The sequence below is a fragment of the Tachypleus tridentatus genome, chromosome 3 (genome assembly GCF_004210375.1).
Source record: "Tachypleus tridentatus isolate NWPU-2018 chromosome 3, ASM421037v1, whole genome shotgun sequence".
Taxonomy (NCBI): domain Eukaryota; kingdom Metazoa; phylum Arthropoda; class Merostomata; order Xiphosura; family Limulidae; genus Tachypleus; species Tachypleus tridentatus.
This window is the reverse complement of record NC_134827.1, coordinates 93,038,493-93,060,647: the sequence shown is the minus strand read 5'-3', so window position 1 is coordinate 93,060,647 and position 22,155 is coordinate 93,038,493. Positions and strand designations below refer to the sequence as shown.

Here is a 22,155-nt window from a genome sequence, read left to right as displayed (position 1 = left end):
AATTTGACAGGAAATTATAAACAATTCTTTGAAATGTAAAAATCAGTAACTGAACATTTTCAAAAAGCACTAAGAAAAATATGTATCAGATACTATGTCTCAGCACTGTCTTGTCAAATCGAGAAGTAAAAATTGGATCCAACTGTACATATAGAGGAAGTCAGCTGCAACAGGAAGGTGTGACCCATGCTAATTTATATACTTTAATGCAGATCAACAATGTGGTTTACACATGGATTAGGTGGGAGTTCCAGGCTAGTGGTAAGTAATCATCTCAGAATGTAGCTTTTTTGTCATTTAATAAAAGCCATAGGTTAAATGTATAGGGCAAAGTAAAATTTCCTTCATAAAAAAAATCCATTCCATAATAAAGCCATAATTTAAGTGACAAGAAACATGCAAAAAACATCAAAATAAGAAACAGAAAAAAACATAACTGAAAAAAACTTAAACAGTTTGGTCATTCTTTTTGATATTTGCAATCTCTACTACAATGATTATTTAACTTGTTAGAAAATCCTTGCTTTTATCACTTAACCTCAATTAACTAAAGTAAATAACTAATTATAACATTATGTAGAATTGAACACATTTCCTGACACAGCCATTAACTTATTTTTAACTTTTAAAAACTTTCTGGTCTTTCATTATGATCACTATTAAAAGTTATTATTAAAATTTACAAATTATTAACTTTGGCATTTAGTTGATATACTATTCATTATGTTCATATTGTGTTTTTCTGATTTTTGTATCAAAACAAACCTCCACAATTAGTTTTGAATTACTCCAATCTTGTGAGCTTAAATATGTATGTACAAAGGCAACATTTTTTTTTTATCCCTGGTACAAATTGTTCTAACAAATATCTCACGTGTTTTTAATGTATTGGTTTATCACAAACTAAGAAAGTAAATTTTCTGCTGCAGATTGTTGAAATCCTTAACATCCATTCATCTTAGTGACTATTTCACATCAACTGGCTTTTAGAGCAGTTTTCCTCTTTATAATTAAAGGGATTAGAATTACTGGTATTCAGACTGGTTTAAAAACGAAGGTTCCATCTTTTTCAAAATCCTAATTTAACCACTGGATGTGATTTGAAGAACTTGTTCCAATTCTTGCCTCATACTTGTGTAGCAAAAATGACACCCGCAGTTCTCCAAGTTTCCATTGTTAATCTATTAGTGCTGGTTATAACTGTTTACCAACCATTTTCTGAATAATGGGTAGAATTTTCTTATATGTTTTCTACACATAGAAATAAAATCCATCTTTTGTTAAAGGATTTCAAAAAGTATTTGACATTGTTTTATTCTTTCAAAGAGGTTAACTTTCGGGTGTCATTTCAATAACAAAATGTCTGTTAGGCACAAAATCAACAAAAGCTATTATTATGTAAGAAACTGTCATGTGTTTTAACATTTACTCAGCTTTTTATGAAGATTATTTAAGCAACCGTTTTTACAAGTACGGAAGATTTGTTTTTTAGAAAACTTGTGTACTTGATATGGTCACACCAGTTATTGAAAACATTTTTTCTTACTTTAAAACTTGTAATTTGTACTACAATACTACTAATCTGTAAGTGAACTCAAAATAAAACTACTTTTATGAAGATGTAAACATTTTTCATACTATTAAATTCCTTAGCCTACAATTCAGTTTTTAATTCTGCTATACACATGTATCATATTAAAATAACATAAAGAAAGAAAGTTTTTAAAGGTAATATGTTTTCAATGGAGATACTGATTAAACCTTCTGCAAAATATTTCTTTTATTAGGAGTATGAAAAAATTCCCATATTTTGTAATCTTGCTGTTGCATCAACTTTTTATAGTGAGAATTTCTAGCATTCTTAAGTTTTTAAAGGTTTAAGTGTTGAAAACTCTCTGTTCAGTTTATGTTGAACTACGTAATAAAATGTTGAATGTGCAACATGTACTTTATTAGGATGGCTCCCTTTGACATGTATCTTTCAGGAAGAATATTAAAAGTTTTGCACTGAGTTAGGGAGAACAGTGATCTGTTACTATATTAAACTGATTCTTACTCCCATCAATTGAAAAAAAACTGAGCTAGAACATGCTAAGAATAATATCACTTATATGTGTAATATTATAATGTACTGCTTTTATTTAAACCATGCACCACTACACACCAACAAAACTGACATTCCCAACTTTTTAGGTTTATCTTACCAAACCTCATTCAAACATGTTACATTTTCATACATTAAGAATTACTAAAAACAGTCCACATAACAGTTTGCTGTTGAAAATATAACTTAATACTTTTTAAATGTCTTCACCAAGGACACAATTTCACACTGGAATACTCATAAGTTTTGAAAGAGCATAAAACTTTCTAAACCTCAGAGACTAAAATCAAAATGGTACTTGTAGGCCCACATGATAACCGTGTTTCAAAATTCTTTTCCATTGTGAATCTACATAGCTGCTCTGTTTAAAAGTGGTTTTCTCTGTCGTACTAATCACTAAGATTTTCCACTGTGGTGTATTAGTAAAACATTAGAGCAAATGGATGATTCATTTTAATAGATATAAAACATTGCAAATATAAAAGAAATCAAGTTGTAGTTCAATCCATTTGAAAACCTAAATACTTTAACAACATAAGCCTTCCTTTTTGAAGCGATTGATTTATATATACAAACAGAAAATCAGCACTGCAACTGCAGAATGAGCCTACCTTGTAACCAAATACAATATAAGATTACTTTCACATGCTCTCGTCTTTCTTTAAAAGTATTACACATGAAACACTCTCAGGTAATTTTGTTTTGCTGATACTTTAGAAAAAAAGGTGGTACTTGAGCTTATAGTTTTAAAATAATGATGTTAATAGTGACTCACTTTATAACACATGTACAATGTTAGTACATTAAACTTCACAGAGATCTTAACATTCATGTGTTACCAAAAAGTGAACAATGCAAGATCACATTGATTTAGAAAGTTATATTTTTAGTTTTCTTTTATAATATATAATTATTTTACAACAACAAATAGAACAGTTCCATATATGATATACATTAAATAATGCTACCTACTATAACATACAACTAATTCAAAACACAAGTAACAATTCAACTCTTCTTTCTACTGATACAAACAAATTGGTTGTTTAGCACATCATATTATTATATATACAATTGTTTTGAAGTGTAAAGGCAGAAAAAAAAAAGATGTAGACAAAGTCAGATCTAGAATTGCATGTATATTTTTTGTGGTAAATATCTGCACATTAGCAATAATGAATTCATGTTTACTTTTTCTGTGTTTGCGATTTGTTCTTGACAAGTTAAGGATCATAATGCGAGAACTATCTAATTACATTTAAAGTTGCCAAATAAATTACACAATCAAGCAAATGGGCAAAGAGGTAGCAAACAACATATTTATACATTCATGAATTATTTTAGTTAAAAGCAGAAGAACCTTTGGAGTTATATCACCACTTCACATATCTTCTGATAATTTTTAACAGAGTTGTTTTGCTGTTCACTTCATAACTTGCATACAAATATTTCTTTAAAGTACATAAACAGAAAAGAGAGAAGTAAACATTACTTTATTCAAAACTGTTTATGTGACCTGAGAAAGTGCAATATATTTTTAGCACTAAAAATATCTAGATTATTAACTGTAAGACTATGAGTTTAATGAGATTGCACAGATTTTTTTTTTGTATAATTTACTTTGGATCGTACAATCAATGGTTGACTATATGATAAAAGTTTAAATTTTGAGATTTAGTGAAGTCTTGGTTACTGTTACCAGATTTATAAATTTCATTGTGTTTCTTGATGCTTAGCTAGTGGTGTTCATTGGATAAACAGTCAGATTAATAATGGTTTGTCAAATAAACTTCCACAATCAAAGACTGGTTGTGGTTGTTATTTTATATTAAAAAAAAGTGTTAAATTGGTGCTGACATTGGAACTACATTAATTGCAGCTATCATTCACTTAAATGTTACTACTGTAATTTGTTTTTCTCTTTATGAAATGGTAGAATAGCATTTTGTTGCACAATCCCTGCACAACTTCAATTTTGTATAATCACTGCACATTCAGCACTTATATGATGCATCATTTCAAATTATTAGTTACTTAATTTTAACTTCTTGCAACAGAGAAACTAGGACACCATTAGTGAAAAACAAATTTCTTATGTTCATATAAATTCCAAATCATACATTTAAGAATATTTTGAAGAGTTAAAAGCTTTTAATGACCAAATATACTAATTTCTGCACGAGTTTTATGTATTTAAAGGACGAAGCATAACATACATAAAAACTGAATAACATTCTAGCATACCTGGGGTGTTGCCACAACTACACTAATATCAGTATAGTTCCTATATACTATGCCTATATCATCAATTACTGAACATACAAGGAAAGTGAATAATAATTGTGCTTACCTTGGGTGTTGCAACAGCTACACTAATATCAATATAGTCCCTGTAGACTATTTCTGTATCATCAATTACTGGAAAGAAAAAACAAAGGAAGACATATTTGATGATGAAGCAGCACAACAATGAATGCACAGAATATTTAAAGTTTTCCAGTGAAAAGAAAATTGAATTTCTGATATGGTGCCTACCTCATCTCACAAGATTAGCTATTCTTATTTGGTGCTGCCTTCTAACTGCAAACATTTTTACTAATATATGCCACAAACCTTATGCTCTTCCCCTTGTCTCTCATGCAAATTGTTATGTGTCATTTGTTAACCAATAAGAGCATTATATGCTCAAATGATGCATAATATGTTCACTTTGGCAGAAGTGGAAAAGAAGGGTGGGAAGTGTTAGAGGAAGCAAGTACCCATCAGAAATACATTTTAAGTATAGAAAAGTTATAATTTCCCTATGGTACTAACCTCCACTTACACAATTAGCTAAGATCTCACTCTGAAATAAAGGAGGGACCACTACAAGAGAAAAATAGAGATACTCCTGAAAACACTGAAGAATATGCACCACTTCTGAATCAGGTACATTCTTTGCTTTGTGAAAAATTCATGAAACATAACTTTGGAAAACATGAAGTTTAATGTGTCTGGGGTGTGTAGGACCATACACAGCAGGTACAACAAGGTAAGATGATGACCATTCCTATTTCACCTAAATACCACGAAGTGGGTTATTCACCTACAAGTGTTCTTGTGAAACGCTCCATATCTACAATGACTGTGAGGCACCATGGACAAGAGTGCAAGGTCAATACAGTATACAAAGTGGATTTAAGAGTTTAAAAAAATTCTTGGTCAGGCACCACTCATCATCCACAGCTGGATCCAAGAGATGAATGAAAAGCAAGTGCCCCTGTCAGAAAAGAGATCATTAAGAGACTCTTACTCAGTGTCCACTTTGCATTGAGATGTAAGGAATAGCCACAGGCAGAAGGCAATACCCTGAGGACACAAAACTGTGAGACAAAAGAGATAATGGAAGATGAATGTCAGTTTGGTGGACAACATTTTCAAATGCAGAATCTTCTTCGAGACTTACCTAGAGGAGAGCAAAGGTAAAAGGTGAAGAAGCAGATGGCAAGGTGACATGTGAAATAAACCAATGGATGAAACAATGAAAACAATTTGAAGAGTAAAGTGAGAAAGAGGACTACAAAGGAATAAATAACCAAAAATGGGAACCACTGAAGGAAATTGCATAAATACTACAACAACCAGTAACATATACCAGAGAGAAAAGTCCATATGTATCTTGATGAAAAGAGAAGAAAGGAAATTAGGAGAAAAGGAGTTAAGCTCACAGGTAGTCAAAGACAAAGAAAAAAGGAATGAAGTGGAGAGAGAAAGGACAAGAACTATGGTACAGTATGCAAACGATGGCAAAACAAATATATATAAGACCAACACTGTCCACAGCTCTTTAAGGGGAGGGAATCTCCTTAAAGGGAGAGGAGAAATAAGTAACATGAGAAGGAGAAGTAAATAGAGGTAAAGTTATGGAATGTAATACATCATCAACATCCAATCTGGAAGCATCAGAATGTGGAGACAGCCAATGGAATAAAGGATAAGAACAGGGGAAAAAAAAGATGTGGTAATGAAGAATGAAGAGAATGAGGAAATGACATCTAATGTGAGAACCAGACCATGTAGCCAGGGAACAGACAGCAGTCCATGTGAAGAAGAGCATGAAATGTAAAATCAGCAACAACAATTGAAGAAAGAAGGACAATGGAGAAATAATTGAAATGGGAACAAGAAAAAAACTATAAATGAGTAGACCAGGAAGGAGCATTATAAAGGACCAAGAATGGTGTTGAGGAGGATGGAGACAAAGGAACAAAGTATTCAGAGAGGAGAATAAATGAAAGGGAATGTGCTCAACCAAATTCATGTGAAGGCAGCAATAGCCTAAACCTGATGATGGGAAACAGGAGACTAAACAAATTGGTGAAAGGAAGAGGAGGTAAATGTACTCAAATGAGGGACAAATCACCATATGCCAAGTTAGGGAGATCAAGGAATGAAGGAGATATTTCATTGTGTAAACCTGTTCTAGTCAGAAGAATGATCTATCATAAGTCTGAAGACACTCTGTATGTGACATGACATCAAATTAACCTTACCATCATAGGTCCAAAAGATCCAAGTGAAAATACATGGGGGTACCACCTGAATGTACCCATGGGAATACCAGCCACAACTGTTAAGTGGTCAAACTGAAAGATGATCAGTTAATTCCTAGAAATAGGAAACAGGATCCCAAGGTCAGTGAATATCAAGGGGATCTAGTATGGTGATAATGAGAAAATGTACATCCTCAAACCAACAGCTCAAAGCCAGATTGTAGTTAACACACAGATTCCAGCCATGAAGGGACCCATCTGAGAAGAGAAGAAAATCTATCTGCAGGGTAAAGAATGTGCTTCCTACAGAAGTATAAACTTGGACCCACCATCAAAAGAGATAGTCAAGAGGGAAAACGGGAAAATCCAAAGGACCTCAAGCAAGGCTCTATCAGTCATGAATGACCCACTAAAAGGACCTAAGACAAACTTGACCAAGAGGTAGGGGAGGATTCAAAGCCTCCCTCCCTAGAAATAATAGAACCATAAAAAGAGAACAGACAGGGTGAACTGAAAGACTCATACCAGAGAAACAAACAAAGAGGAGACAGCTGTGCATGACTTGGAAGAGTGACTAAAAACCTTTAAAGGAGGAGGAACTGGGAAGTATGAATGGAAACATTTCACTTGGCTGAAAATTGAGCCCACTTGAGTACCATTGATACGGAGTTATCAAAGCAGGATAAGCTAACACTCATTTAGAATAGAGAGAAATCAGTCATTTTTGGAAAAAGGAAAGCGTACTCCCAGGACACAAAGTTGTAGGGTAAAATACCACACCAACTGGAGGGATGGAAGATGTCAAGTCAGCCTGAAGGGGAAGGAAATTCAGTACAGCATCCCACAGTGGACAAACCAAATTAAAAGGCAAGAATGCTTCAAGGTGGAATATGGAGATAAACATTGATGATGACATTCTCAGTCATCCAGAAACCCACTAAAGAAATGGTAGGATGCTCAGGTGAACTGAGGGGCATAAACAAATGGAGTGAGATGGGAAGGTCACTAACCAGATTACAGTTCCCAGTCCATCTGGGAACCCCAAACTGACAGAAATAAACCCCCAACAGTATGGGGAGGTCTAAAATCCTGTTGGGTGAAGAGGAAGAAAGAAACAAGATTCTGGAAGAGTAAGAAAGGGATAAAGTAATCAAGATCCAGACCCCAATGAGATATATTACAGTTCCACTGATGAATAACTGCAACCAACAAGCTCTTACTGGACCTGGACCCACCTGGCAGACTTCAGAACCAATGTTGGTGATCCTAACATCACAGAAAAAATCAGTGAACTACAGCAGAGGGAAAGAAGAAAAAGCAAGAAGAGAGAAAGGATGGTCTGGTAGACAAAAAGATGCAGACTGGGACAAATGGTGGAAAATCATTGGACTAAATAGATTCTTGACACCATGATAAATATGTAATGTTGCAAAAGCAGAGCCATATGTGGGATCTGTAGAAAGGGTTTGTGAAATAAGGTATCATGATTCAAAATGTCTAATAAATAAAGGAAGAAGGCAGAATTGTTGAAAAAGAGAAAATGAGGTCATAAAATTAAAGAGCAATTGACAAGGTATCAAATATTGAGAAAAAAAATCCTCAGAAATCAATGAAGACAAAACAGAATCCACAGGCATGGTACGAGAATGCATGTTCAATGCTTTTAGAAAAGCTATCAAGAACCATGTTAACTATGCCATATGATAAACAAAGGAGGTCCACAGAATGCTGAAACACCCAATAAAGATCAATAAATCCTGTGATGGGTTGCCAGTACCTGTGGCCTGAAGTATAGTTACAAACAAATTAGATGGACTCAAAGTGGTAAAAAACTCTGGAATGCGTGCTTGAATTTTGTTAAAGTGAAAAACCTGACAACAAAACGTGGGTAAAGAAATGCTTTTAAAATAAAAGTAAAATTAAACAAAATAAAGTGGAAGTGAAACCACATCAAGCATGTTCTGGAACAAAAGAAAGACATCTGCACTCAAATGCTGCTGACGAGAAGTGAGGTTAAGCTAGGGGAATGCAGAGAGATCAACATGCATAAAGTAAGCATGTCATGCTCCTAATGGTTAATAAGTGACACATGATAATTTGCATGAGAGATGTGTTGGAGTCTTCCAAGTCCAACAGGGAGGAAGAACATAAGGCTTGTGGCATGTGTTAGTAAAACTGTTCATAGTTAAAGGGCAACAGCAAACAAGAATAGCTAATCATGTAAGAGAAGGTAAGTATTGCATCAGAAATTTTCTTTTATTTTCACTGGTATAAAAAATGAATATACTGCAAATCTTCACACTAACTGATAAAATTATTTAAAATAATCAACTTGTACTACTGTCAAAATGTTATGGTTAAGTGATTAAGACACTGGATTTGACACCCATTGAACTTTTTCTATGTAGTTTCAAATCCTGCTCATGTTTTTCATTTTTATAATTATTGTATTTTGATAACTGAAATAGATACTTATTTACCAAAAATTTATATATAATTTCATATTGATGTATATAATATATAAACAAAATATTTTAATTTAGATGTTTATACACTACGATTCATAATTTTTATAGTGCCTTTTAAAATCTTTAACAATTATTTTCTAGGAGTTAAAATAACCAAATCTTTCTTATGTCCAGATATGTATCCATGCATTAAAATTACATACATAGGTGGTAAATATTTTTATACTGATTGATCTAATTCTGGTCTCAGAGTAAGTAAGGCTGTATAAGCCAACAAATAGCTATACTATATTACGAGAAAACAGTAATATATAAACTGCCTTCACCAGTAATGGATTTAATAAATATTTAAAGAATATCAACAATCTTAATTTCACAGAAATGCTACATCATCCTTTGTTTCAAAATCACAATTTTAAATTGGATAAATTTGCATGCATCTGAAAAACAGAAAGAACATCACAATGGTTTGCTGAAGCAACTTAAAGTATCATAGTTTAGATTTTTGTTATGTGAAAGACTTACTGAATACAATTTATATCAATGTTTGAAGCATTGTAAGTTGTGATTGAAAGATGATATATCTGTCCCCAATTATTATTAATGACCAATTTGAGTTAACAGCTCATAAGATTCAAACTTCTTGCTAATAATACCCCATCAACTTCAATATGCATTTCTACTGATGAAACTAGAAATTGTGCAAACCATGATCAACTGGTATTTTATTTTTGTTGAGCATGTGGTAGTTTCAAGCATTTTGAAGGGCCTCTTGGGATGATACAACTTCCTGACACACAAGCCAAAATCATTTTCTCAGCACTTAAAGATGCATTAATAAAAATGATGAACCTATCCCTTGAAAATATCAAAGTACAATCCTGTGATGGTGCATCTAATTTTTAAAGTTGTATAAAAATGTGCAGCAAAACAAATACAAGATGAGATGTTAGCTATTTTACCTGTACATTGCTTTGACCATTGAATCAATCTATCTCTTCAAAAATCATGAAGCTAATTAAAACTGGTATGTAATTGTCTAGACACTGCTGGAGAAACCATTAACTTAATAAAGCAATCACCTAAGCAACAAGCACTTATAGAAAAATTAACGGCAGAGTGCACTGATACTCAAAGATTGCAATATCTTTGCCCAAAAAATAAGATGGACAGCTTGGAGTGCAGCACTTAAGCAATATTTGACAACATTATCAATTTTCATGCAACTTTAAAATCAAATAAGTAAAAAATGTGAAGAGTGTGCCAGAAAGGATGCAAGTCTAATGGCTTTAGTGGATAAATTCCAGACATTTTAGGAATCCCTCTGTTCTAACATCAGTTTTTTTATTCCTGCTAAACAAGTCTACACAAGACTGCAATAAAAAATACATGCATTAATTGTTTCTTCACACTTTATCAATTTCATTAATTGGTACAGACAGAGGAAGACTTTTCAGAGCTCTACTAGCAAGATTTTGAAAAATCTATTGGACCTACTGAACTTGCTGTATTGTCACAACATCAATGCATTTCACCTAAAATCAAAGATGTTTCTGAAAATCACCAATACACTCATATCAAATCTTACTTCCATCACCAGTAATTTCAAGTTCTTAATGGCATAAGAACAGATGTCATCAGGCAATTTCATAAGAAAAACTTGCAGAGAGTTCAAAATATGGAAAACCTTTTCATTCATGATGCTAATGGAGAATTTTTATTAATACCAGAACCTTTTTCACCACTTATTTAAGCTACAATCAACTCTGTGCTCTACCAAACCTCTTCAAGACATGCCTTATCAAAAAGTTAAATGAAGGTTGATACTGTTTGTGAAGAGCTCAATCAACATCAACAACTGAAAAAATTGTTTTATCAGATGCATAAACTCCTGCATACCTATTTTACAGTACCAATGACCTCTGCTACATAACAGTAAACCTTTTCAGCCCTTTCTGCTACAAAAAGCTATCTTCATGCTACTATATGTAATCAAAATTAAATCACTGTCTTGTTACTTGTACACAAAAATATTGAGTTGAATTAAATCTGCAGTTTATTATCATTTAATTTGTGAAATGTTATGTGTGACAAATTCTTTATTTTGGAAAGTTATGAATATTGCTCATCTATCTACTACACCATTTTGCATTTACATTTCCCATAATTACTCTTAATAATTTAAATTCCAATAGTGTCTCTTGTTATAAATTACATTTTGAAAAATAAAATGTCATAATTTCTTTGCCAACAACACTTTTGCTGCATTATACTTTGTTTATTTGGTTTTGATTTCAAGATAATATTTATAGTTAACAATTATTATTTTACAACATTTAAAGCAAATGACAGATATCTGATGGATATTTTATAATTCAAATAACACAGTGTAACAACATTTGTACTTTTTCTTGTTCCTGTGCAGAAAGTGTTATTTCCCAATTGCTTATGCCTAAAATAAATGGAAAAGACCTATTTTTGTCTTCAAACTTTGCTTTTGTGACCTGTTTTATTCAGACCTTATGTAAATGAAGATGTGCAAATCTGCCCGTTTTTACGTATAAAATAGGTTAATTTCTAAATTTCATTATCAAGGTCACAAAGGCAAAGTTTGAAGGGAATAATGGCCATTTTCTGTACTCTTATAACACAAGCAATTAAGAAATAACACATGTTATCCAGGAACAAAATTTGTGTTACAAAGTGTAATTGGTAAAAAGGATAATTTCTTCAAATATGATTATACTTCACCAAATATGTTTTATAACACAACAGCTATGAAACCAATTAGAAAGAAAATAAAAAATAAAAATGATCCACAGGACTATGCATTTGTTTTTATTATTATAAAGTTCAGTTATATCAGATAGACAGCCCCCTCTGCAATGAACCCCCCTCTACGAGGTCTGTTCAAAAAATACGCGGACTGATGTCATAAAACAAAATGTACTTTATTTAGAAGTTACAGATCTGGGACCCCTTCAAAGTACTCTCCTCCCAAACGCACACACTTATCCCAACGGTGTTTCCACTTGTTGAAACAGTCCTGGTAAAACCGCGTAGCTAATACACAAATGAAGATATCTGCAATCGGAAAATGGCGTCGTAATCAGCTGATCTGTGCAAACCTAGCGACACCAAGCGGATTCCCATGGAACCAACTGAAGCTGCGCAATTCAAACAGTCTGCGTTTTTTTTAACAGCCCTTGTATATTTATGTTCATACATGCTCGAACAGTTTGTTATTAAAAAGAACAGCAAGTTATTAATGGTTTATTCAGATTGAATAATTTTCAAAGATTATAATAACAAGGTTAACAGCTACAATAGAACAAAAAAAACCACAACAAAAAACACTGTCAATAAACATTTCTGATTTTAAAAAAAAGCAAGTTATTGATGGTTTATTGAATATTTTTCAACAATTATAAAAAACAAGGTTAACAACTGTGGTAATTATGAAATGGAAAATCACACAAAACTTCAACAATCAAAACCGATGGAAAAGGGCACTAAACTATATTATATCAAAAAACAAGAAAAAAACACATTCAAATACTTTCAGGTTTATCAATAAGTCTGGAAGCAAGCTTTGATGACAAATGCACAGGTTGTGTGTCAAGTTTAAAATTTGATATTGTATCAGTTAAAATGATGTTTATATTTAGCTTAATACCAAGCTTGTGCTGAACAGCATACAATTAAAACAAATAATAAATAACGAAATTTCATTACAATACACTATTTTGTGTGTTGAAATAGCTTTTGTAATGTGCAGTAAACTAAAAGTTATTTTAGCTGAGAATACTAAAGTTAAAAATAAATAGCTAAAGTTATTAATAAAATTAGAATTGATTTTTAGTTAGAAATATATTACCCCTGTTTCAACTATTGCAAATTTCCTTCTTTATTGACGTTTTTTAGTAGTTTTTAAGATGCTTCAGTTAAGACATATGTATAGCTGAGATCTGCATCCTTTCATGGTTTAATAAACTAATAGAAGGTATTTCTCATTAATTTTCAAAATATGGTGAAACTGAAAAGTGCTCTTGGATATTAAAACAAAAATGATTAAGAGCTGAAACAGTGTCATTACACATAAAGACATTCTGTAATCTTCACTTGTAGTTTAAATTACACATCACTGCTTTTGGAAGTAATATCCATTTCTTAGGGGTCTTGTGGGTTTTTTTTTTGGCTTGTTTCTATAAAAGTCCTTGAAAAGAAACAAATATTTGTGCAGCCAACTTATCCCATACTTCTTACAGTTGTGCTTCAAGACCACCTTATCCTACACTTCTTACAGTTGTGCTTCAAGACCAACTTATCCTATACTTCATGTTCAAAGACCAACTTATCCTGTACTTCATGTTCGAAGACCAACTTATCCTGTACTTCATGTTCGAAGACCAACTTATCCCATATTCTCACTGTTGTGTTTGAAGACCAATTTCTACTTCTCACAGTTGTGTTTGAAAACCAACTTATCCTATATTTCTAACTGTTGTGTATGAAGACCAACTTATCTTATACTTCTCACTGTTGTGTTTGAAGATCTCAGTGCATCTTGAAACTTTGTTGTATAATGCAATCCAAAACATGAAAACAATTCCTGTATAGGTGTCACCTTTCAACTGCAGATCGTGCCACCTAGTTTAGTAAACAAACATCACTGTATACAAACCATTTAACTATATGCTTTAAGCTGCTATTCACCAGCTATCCAATGTTTTCTAAATGCAACTTCCATGTTTTCTGTCACTTTAATTTACACAGCTACTGTGCATTTATATGAACCACTAGCTTGGAAAATTTTGGCTAAATGAACTTAGTAGACTTAACTTACCAGCATTAACTACAGGCTGATGTTGAAGAGCATAGGCAGAAGCACAAACAAAAGCTGACATAAAACCTAGTTTGATGCCATGTTTACTTGCAAAACTGTCCTTATGTGCATTTCTCATCTCAATTACGTTTCTGGAAAATAGAAAGGATAAAAAATCAACAGAAAATACCTCAAATCTTTTTTCTCAACTTTACCTGAATAATAAAAATAAATTTATAGAAAAGTGTTTTACACAAAACAATACATATTCCACAGTACCAGAGAAAAAAGCTCTCACACAGATACAAAGTATTCCATGTTCTTATCCCTTATTTACACGTATTTAGACCTCAAGTATTCATTGATCAGATATGACTGATACCCATTTCTTGAGAATATCACTAAGTACTTTTGTTTCTGTTTTTATTATACATGTATAATCTCCTAAAGTTGTTACAGTTTAGAACGTTTCTTTCATTGCAATGATACTTTTAAAACTGTCCCAAAAATTTCAAATGAAATAGTAACAAAATTTTGGGATAGATTTAATAAGACTTTACATCACCAGCTCTTTTCTCTTATCCAGATATCTCTCACTCAGCAAGCAATATGTTTACATTCACTGAAAATATCTTATTGATAATTCTACATAAAATATTTCCTAGTTCCTTAAAAATCTCAATCTCTATTTCACAAACCCATAGCTTCTTTTGTTATTTCAATGTGTAATCCTTTATTAACCTCAGTGGCATAAAATAATAGGTTTTTGGTTACAACTTTTTCATTAGGCCACTTTCTTACAATTCTTTTGATCTCTTGCAGATTGTAATTTAATGTATATTCAGTCTGGCCAGCATAGTTGTCAACATATAAAGAGAATTCCAATTGGAAGTAAAAGCTGCAGATTTGTATTTATTCCAACTAGAATTTTCGTATATTACATATACTATTAGAAAAAACTACAGTAAAGCTTTGCATGTTTGTCACGCTTACAGATATGTAGATGATATTCTTATAGTGAATTATCAAAGTTTTCCAGACAGATCTGTTAAACACTAGCTGTAAGAACTCACCCAAGGAAAAGGCTTTTGCACTAAAAACAAAGCAAAGTATTTAGAAATTAGAGTCACTAAGCAAACATTCAAGTTTAGTCTTCAGTAAAATAGATACTTTCAATTTTGAAATTTGAAATTTACTTGGAATATGTGTATTTGTAGTGAAAAGTTATGTTACAATGTTTACCAGATATGACAGAATTTGTTCATCATAAGCTTTTGTGAATATATCTCATGACTGATGTATCCCAATGTATTTTAAACACAACATACATTCAATATGTACAAAAATCAACTATATTCTTGTTGCAGATTATAAGTTTAAAAACTTTATAGAATCACGCTTTTTTAAAAACTTTCATACCTGAACATTAATTTTTTCAGATGTTGTTTAAAATGATAGTGAACAGCTTTAGTAGACTGACCACCACTAATTTTATCTATCTTCAGCTTAACTTATAGAAGCAGTTAAAATATTGGCAATAAACAGTTCCATACATTGTATGACATTCCATTATTGGTTTAGTTACATTTTGATGAGTATTTGTTTTTGCTATATTAACAACTGTTGTATCTTTTCATTCTATCATTATTATTGAACATCCCACTTTATAGAGACTTTTTGGGTTTTATAGAAGATTTAATGCGATTTATTACTTTCTGTAACCAGTTCTGCATAAATTTTATTGTTAAAGTTGTAATGCTTCTTAGATACATCATGTATGATATTTAGTATGTTATTTCCTTTTTATCACATTTAACATTTTCCACCAGTTTAGAAATTCTCTTAATTTATTTATTTATTTGTTGTATCTTCACGAACATCAGTTTTTGGTTGTACTACTGGAGAATTATTCACAGAAACTTTTATACAGTTTAAATAGTACCACTGTCATGCCCAAATGTCATTCTTTTCTTATGCTATACTCTAAGGGTGGCTAGAGATGTCTTTGAACAGAAGAATCGATAATGAGAAACAGGGAAAATAAGCAAGGTAAACAATGTTTTCTAAATAATTTTCTTCTATAATGGTATTTCAAGCAGACAGTTAGCATTTTTCTGTTCTCTACATTAGGTATACTATTTATTTGTTGATACTTTCAGTAACAATACTGATTTATACTGCTTTGTATATGGAATATCATTAATCTTATTTCAGTGTATCGTTTATTATAATAAACCTTGTTTTACACTGTCAGCTTAATGTTAACATTTTTCTGTATAAAAATGTATTTCCAGTAATGCTTACCTAACCTCTAACACTTCAGCTGTATCCCCAGTGATGCTTACCTAACCTCTAACACTTCAGCTGTATCCCAATGCAAGCATCTTTTCTCTACTCACCTAGGCATTGGTATGAATCTTACCTCACTTGCTTCACCCTTTATACTCCACTATATGGCCCATAGAGATTCAAATCTTGTGATTCTCTGCACTTATGTCAATGTGCCCACTATACCAGATTCATATATAAACTGTCTGTTATTACTTCCTATTTTCCTTTTGAGACAATCCAAATTAACAGATCCTAAACTGGTCACTTCAAGGGTAAGAAAAGCAAAAGTGTGTGATTGAGGTAAGTATTATCAGAAATGTATTTTAAACATAGAAACATGTTAACTTCTGAAACACACTTGACTCTTTTCACACTTTAGATAAAATCCTACATTGACAAGGTGAAGAGGCTGGTGAGGGCAAGGTTCATACATACACAAAGAATCTGTATAGAAAAAATAAAAAAGAGGTGTGTGAAAATAAGACATAGCAATAGCACACCAGTGGGGCCTGCCCTACTTCTGGAACACACATGCTTGGACCACATTAAATCCAATTCTAGGGAGGTAAAGACCAACCAGTTACAGTGGCTGCAGAACCAAAAGTGATGTTCAAACTGTTGTGGCTAAAGCATGAGGCTGCTGTATTGTATGGTCTTGTTTAGTCATGTGATTTTACTGAAACCTAATCTGAAAATTATAGAATTTGGCATATCAGAATTATGAAGAGAAGGCAAGCAATACCAAAGAGGATGAACCTTCACTCAAACCTGTAGAAGCTCAAAATGCAATGACCTGAACTTGGAATTATGAGACCTGCCACACTTCATTCAACCTGAAGAAACAGATAACCAAGTTTGGGACTATGAACTGAAATTCTAATTTCCAAACCTGAGAGGCAAGGTAACACTTCCTACTTCTAGAATTACAAGGAGGGTGTAGAACAAACTAAATTAAACTAATAGCATAGGAAGTGATGCTTTGTGCATAGAAATCAATAATTGAGAATCCTCTTCCACAATCACTGAAATAAAGAAAAGCACTAAAATGGGCCACACATAACCCAAATGGATAGCAAAGTGTCATCTTAGAATCAGAATCATGAGAAGGTTCCTGTGTATGCAGACCCTGTTCCCATTATACCTCTGGAAAAAAAAACAAACAAACCATACAGGCTTACTGGTAGAAAGGTAACCAATTTTTCTCTCTTCTCCTTTAGTGAAATAATGAGTACAATCATCAATCATGAAGAATAAACCTCTGTCCACCACCCCAGTATTGGAAGCTAGGAGTGGGTAAGGACAACCATGCTCTATTAAGAGAAATACAAGGATACATGTATTAAGAAATATAACCACAAATTAAAACATTTGAGTAAGTAGTAATATGTATATGTATGCTTACATACATATGTAATGAACTGTAATTTTCAGTATACTTGTATTATACTTACATTTCTATTTTGTAAGCCAATACATAGTTAGGACTACTACATATGTGTTATTTTAAATATATAAACTGAGGTAAATTTAACATCACATTCAAAACTAGAAAACTTTAAAAGAAGAGGGTAGTAAATTTTATAAGTTATATATTTAAAAATGGCTGGTGTGGGTAGAGAAAGCACCACTCATACCAGCCATTTTTAAATATATAATTTTCTTTACAAGTGGGTTTTGTCTTCATCATGGTTTATAAGTGTCAAAATAACACTTTCATACATTTATGCTGCAAAATTCGACAGATATCAAACAGATGAGCAGTAGTACTGAAACAACTGTGATATAAATTGATTGGTTAGTCTTAGAACGTACAATGTTTATTGGACCAGCACAATGCTGAAACAAATAATAAACGTTTTCACATATTCTAATAGCAATCTTGTTACCTTGTTTTTTTTTGTTTTTTTTACATGAGGAACAATGGTCAGTGATATAAGCTTTATTTACAATAGATTTCAGCTTCAGATGTTAAATGTAAAAGAAACAGAAAATTTGTGGAATAAGTTTAAGAGTTGAAATCCTCAGGGGATGTACTTGAAAACCTCATTATTGATAATGAAAAAAAAAGGACACAGCTGGTCAATTTATTTCTGATTTTACAATTTTTCTTTTCATTATATTTGATGATTTGTCTACAGACTGAAGAATCAAGTAATAAATGTAATAACAGATAAAATATAAAGTTTTACTGAGAAAAAATGTATACGTGTTTAAGATGTTTTAGAGATTATGTAAATGAAACTTGCGATTTTTCAGACAAAGAAAACTATTTTTAATCTTAAAATGAAGATCAATTTCTATCGTACAAGTTTTAAAATCAACAATCAATACTGTTTCCAACAAATATTAGTAAAAATACTTCATTAAAAAATCATATTTTTTGTGTGTAAAAGCCTTGTAATGTTCATTAGAAGTCTATCAAATTTTGTAAAGATGCACTGAATATCTTAAAAATTAGTAGTATGTAAACTATAATGAGTACAAATGGTTATGAGGTCAGTCCTATGGACTAAGTCTACAGTGGGGGAGGTAAGGAGTCCTAAGGAACCAAAAGGAATGAGTGATTCTAAGGATGCACACATCCTTAAAAGATAATGAGCTGCATACACTGGTGAAGAAGGAGATGACTGTATTAAAAGAATGGTTTATTCCATGGCTCAAAATGGCATAGAGGAGAAGGTTAGGCCTAACTGAGATGTGAAGTGAAAAATACTCCTTCATTGGCAAGATATAACATAGGAGTAAAAATAGATGTCTACATTTGGATGAGAAATCCAGCTCTCTCAGCTTTGGATAAAAGAGTTCAAGTATGAAGCTGTGCCAAGTAGTGGAAAGAAATGAGAAGAATCCAGTCGTTCACATGAGTCTGAATGCTCACTGAGTGAAGTGACATGGAAATCTGAAAAGATGTATTGCACAAAGTTACATGAGTGCTATCACACTAGCTGTCCCTAATTTAGCAGTATAAGGCTAAAGGGAAGGCAGCTTGTCATCACCACCCACTGTCAACTCTTTTACCAACAAATAATGGGCATGACCATCACATTATAACACCTCACCCTCACAACTGAAAGAGTGAGCATGTTTGGTGTGACGGGATTTGAACCTGCAACTCTCGGATTGCGAGTCGAATGCCTTAACCACCTGGCTGTGCCGGGCCATCAAAACAGAAAAGAAAACATTATATGTTATTATTCATAGATCAGGTGCAAAGTGCTACTAAAGGGAAAGAAACAATTCCATGATAAATCGAGGAGGTTGGAGAAAACAGTTGATGCTAATAAAAGTCAATGACAGGTTGCCAATTACTCATCATCTTTGTTACTACAAACAAACATGAGTAAAATCTCTTGAGAGAATAATATGCACACTTTACAACCTCTTTGAGCAGAAAATGCTGGAGAGGGGAATAATAGTTATGGTAGACAAAAGAGGAAGAGATGCAATATGAAGGGCCAACCCTGAACAGTTCATGAGGGTCTCCCATACAGACCTGAACCATCTGATTTGATTAATCATCAATTAGAAGACTGTGAAACAAAGGATTCCAGTTTAAAAGAAAAGAAAAAGGAAATGAACTACACCTGTTTGAGATTCCATGGAATCTGGAGTACATGCAAAAATCAAATGTCTGAGAAAAAGAGCTTCTCACTTTTCTAAGGGTTGAAGAAGAATGTTGAACACCCTCAAGTAAGACATCTCTCTTAAAACGATCCCAACAACAAACCAACCAAGAGACTAAAAAGAGATCATAATTTCATACCTTTATTACACTAGTAAAGTAGGTTAAAAAGAATACATGCATAAGGCATAGAACCCCAAAGCATAAGATAAGGATCCAACATCTGAGAATCTAAATATGGGTCCTCCACATGATGGAAAGCTAAGGCATGCTGATCCAATAAACAGGGAAGGCAAATCATGGCAACAGCCTCTCTCAATTGATTTGTAAATCTCTGAGCACATGCAGCAATGTCTGGAAATGATGAAAGACTTAGGTAATTGGCTGACCGAATTATCACCCTACAAAGGAGGATAAAAGTAAACATATTGCAAATTTAATGTGCTAGTTGCAAAAACAACGATGCAGGAGGTGGGATGTCCATCCAAGGCTTCTAATTAGCTATCTATGCCAAGAAAGAAACTATAAAAAATAAAGAGTCCAAGACTTTCCTCATCCCACCAAATTTCCCCACAAGCTTAGCCTGTAAGCCTATAGGAGAAGAAACATCAGACCTCATGTAAGATGCCACCTCTGTGTATGTGAGGAATTGGATATCTTCAATAGAAAGGGAGCTATCCCCTGAGACCCAGGCAACACTAGAACACCCCATATCTGAGAATTCTCACCCAAAATGTTTCAGAATTTTTTAAACTTGAAATTAAAAAAAATATACAATATTCTCATCACCCAATAAAATGGGTAAAAAAAATTATTAAAAGTGTATGTGTAATTGAAATGATACAACATGTAAGAGAAACCTGCAGCAAGTATTAAACCCATTATTGTAATGCTCTGCCATCTCAAAGAGTGTGTTGGAAGTACTGATGAAGAGCTTATATATGGATTTCATACAGGGAATGAGTTGACACAGGTGGGGATAAACATAAGATTTAAATTGCTATGAGCAATATAGAGGAATATAAATGCTGGAGCAAGTAAGTTAAGATTCATACTAATGCTCAGGTGGGTAGAGAAGAGAACCTTTACTTGGGATAAAGAGAGAATAGGTGTTATTGAAATATGTATTTAGAGCTAACTCAAATCTTGTGAAATGCTAATGAGATAAGGGTAAAAAATAACAAACTGTGGGCATCCCCAACTGATGAAACAATGGCATTATGATATTTACAATTAGAAATGTTAAAAACATATTTAATTAACTTTATTGATTGCAAGGTTAATTGTCAGTAATGCTCTAGTTAGACAGCTTGCTATGATTAGAATTCAATATTAATTTGTATCATTTTATTATGAGGACTATTCTGTTTTTTAGCTTAGTTATATAGATTTAGAAGGAACCAACATTTCTTAAGCTGGCTGAAACTCCTACAATATTATTGGGATTAAATCCAGAAATGCTGCTAGAAGCAAGGGTGCCTTCTCAAGAGTTGATGCATTCTAACTGTTACAAGGATGAATAGCATATTATAGACTGGTTTTTGATTCCAATCTATACAGGTGGTTTACTCTGATCAATATTTTTTAGTAAACGTGTTATAATCACCAGAGGAAAATTCCACTATGTTCTCTAAAAAATAGCTTTTCATAAGTATGTGAATAATACTCCTAACACTTTCTTTTATAGACGTATATTTTGAAAACTGAATTTTGCACTGAATATACAGACAAAGAAATACACATATATTCATAAAAATTTCAAGACCAGACAATTCTGTAAAAACAACTATGTCTGCTGATGTAAGAAATAATTAAATGGAGAGAGATATCCAAGGCAACAGTACCATAGTGGTTCTACACAGTCAATCACAATGAATTCTTATTTGCAATAAAAATTTGCAAAAAATTATACAAATGAAATGAATGTATATACATACACTCATCATCGTTCATATTTTGTTTTCATTTTTTTAAAGGACAATTCCTTTTCTCTGACGAGCCTTTTCTGTTAACAAGACAAATATTTAAAAATCTTAACATGACATCATGGTAACTGTCATATCTTTATTTCGTACTTACGTCATATCTATTTCATTAAAAGTTGTCAGCATAGCATACGTGTTCTGGGCATCTTTTAATCGTTGAGCAATTCTCTGTCGCATTCGATTCATTTTTACCTGTCAAAATAAACAGATGAAAAAAACGTCCTGAAAATTATCTGCACATATATGTTTGTTGTAAAATTTTGCACTAGTCATTTCTAACTGACCACT

At 32.5% G+C, this 22,155-nt stretch overlaps 1 protein-coding gene across 2 annotated transcripts in view; it reads right to left on the bottom strand.

Moving 5' to 3' along the window:
• LOC143247483 (dihydrolipoyllysine-residue succinyltransferase component of 2-oxoglutarate dehydrogenase complex, mitochondrial-like) overlaps positions 1-22,155 on the bottom strand; it is a 129,192-nt gene that overhangs the window by 25,912 nt on the left and 81,125 nt on the right. For both annotated transcript variants that reach the window (XM_076495701.1, XM_076495700.1), the window contains exons 9-11: positions 21,962-22,059; positions 13,951-14,081; positions 4,455-4,522 (exon numbers count right to left, since the gene is read on the bottom strand). In XM_076495701.1, coding sequence (XP_076351816.1) covers positions 4,455-4,522; positions 13,951-14,081; positions 21,962-22,059 — 297 coding nt within the window. The remainder of the gene's footprint in view (positions 1-4,454; positions 4,523-13,950; positions 14,082-21,961; positions 22,060-22,155) is intronic.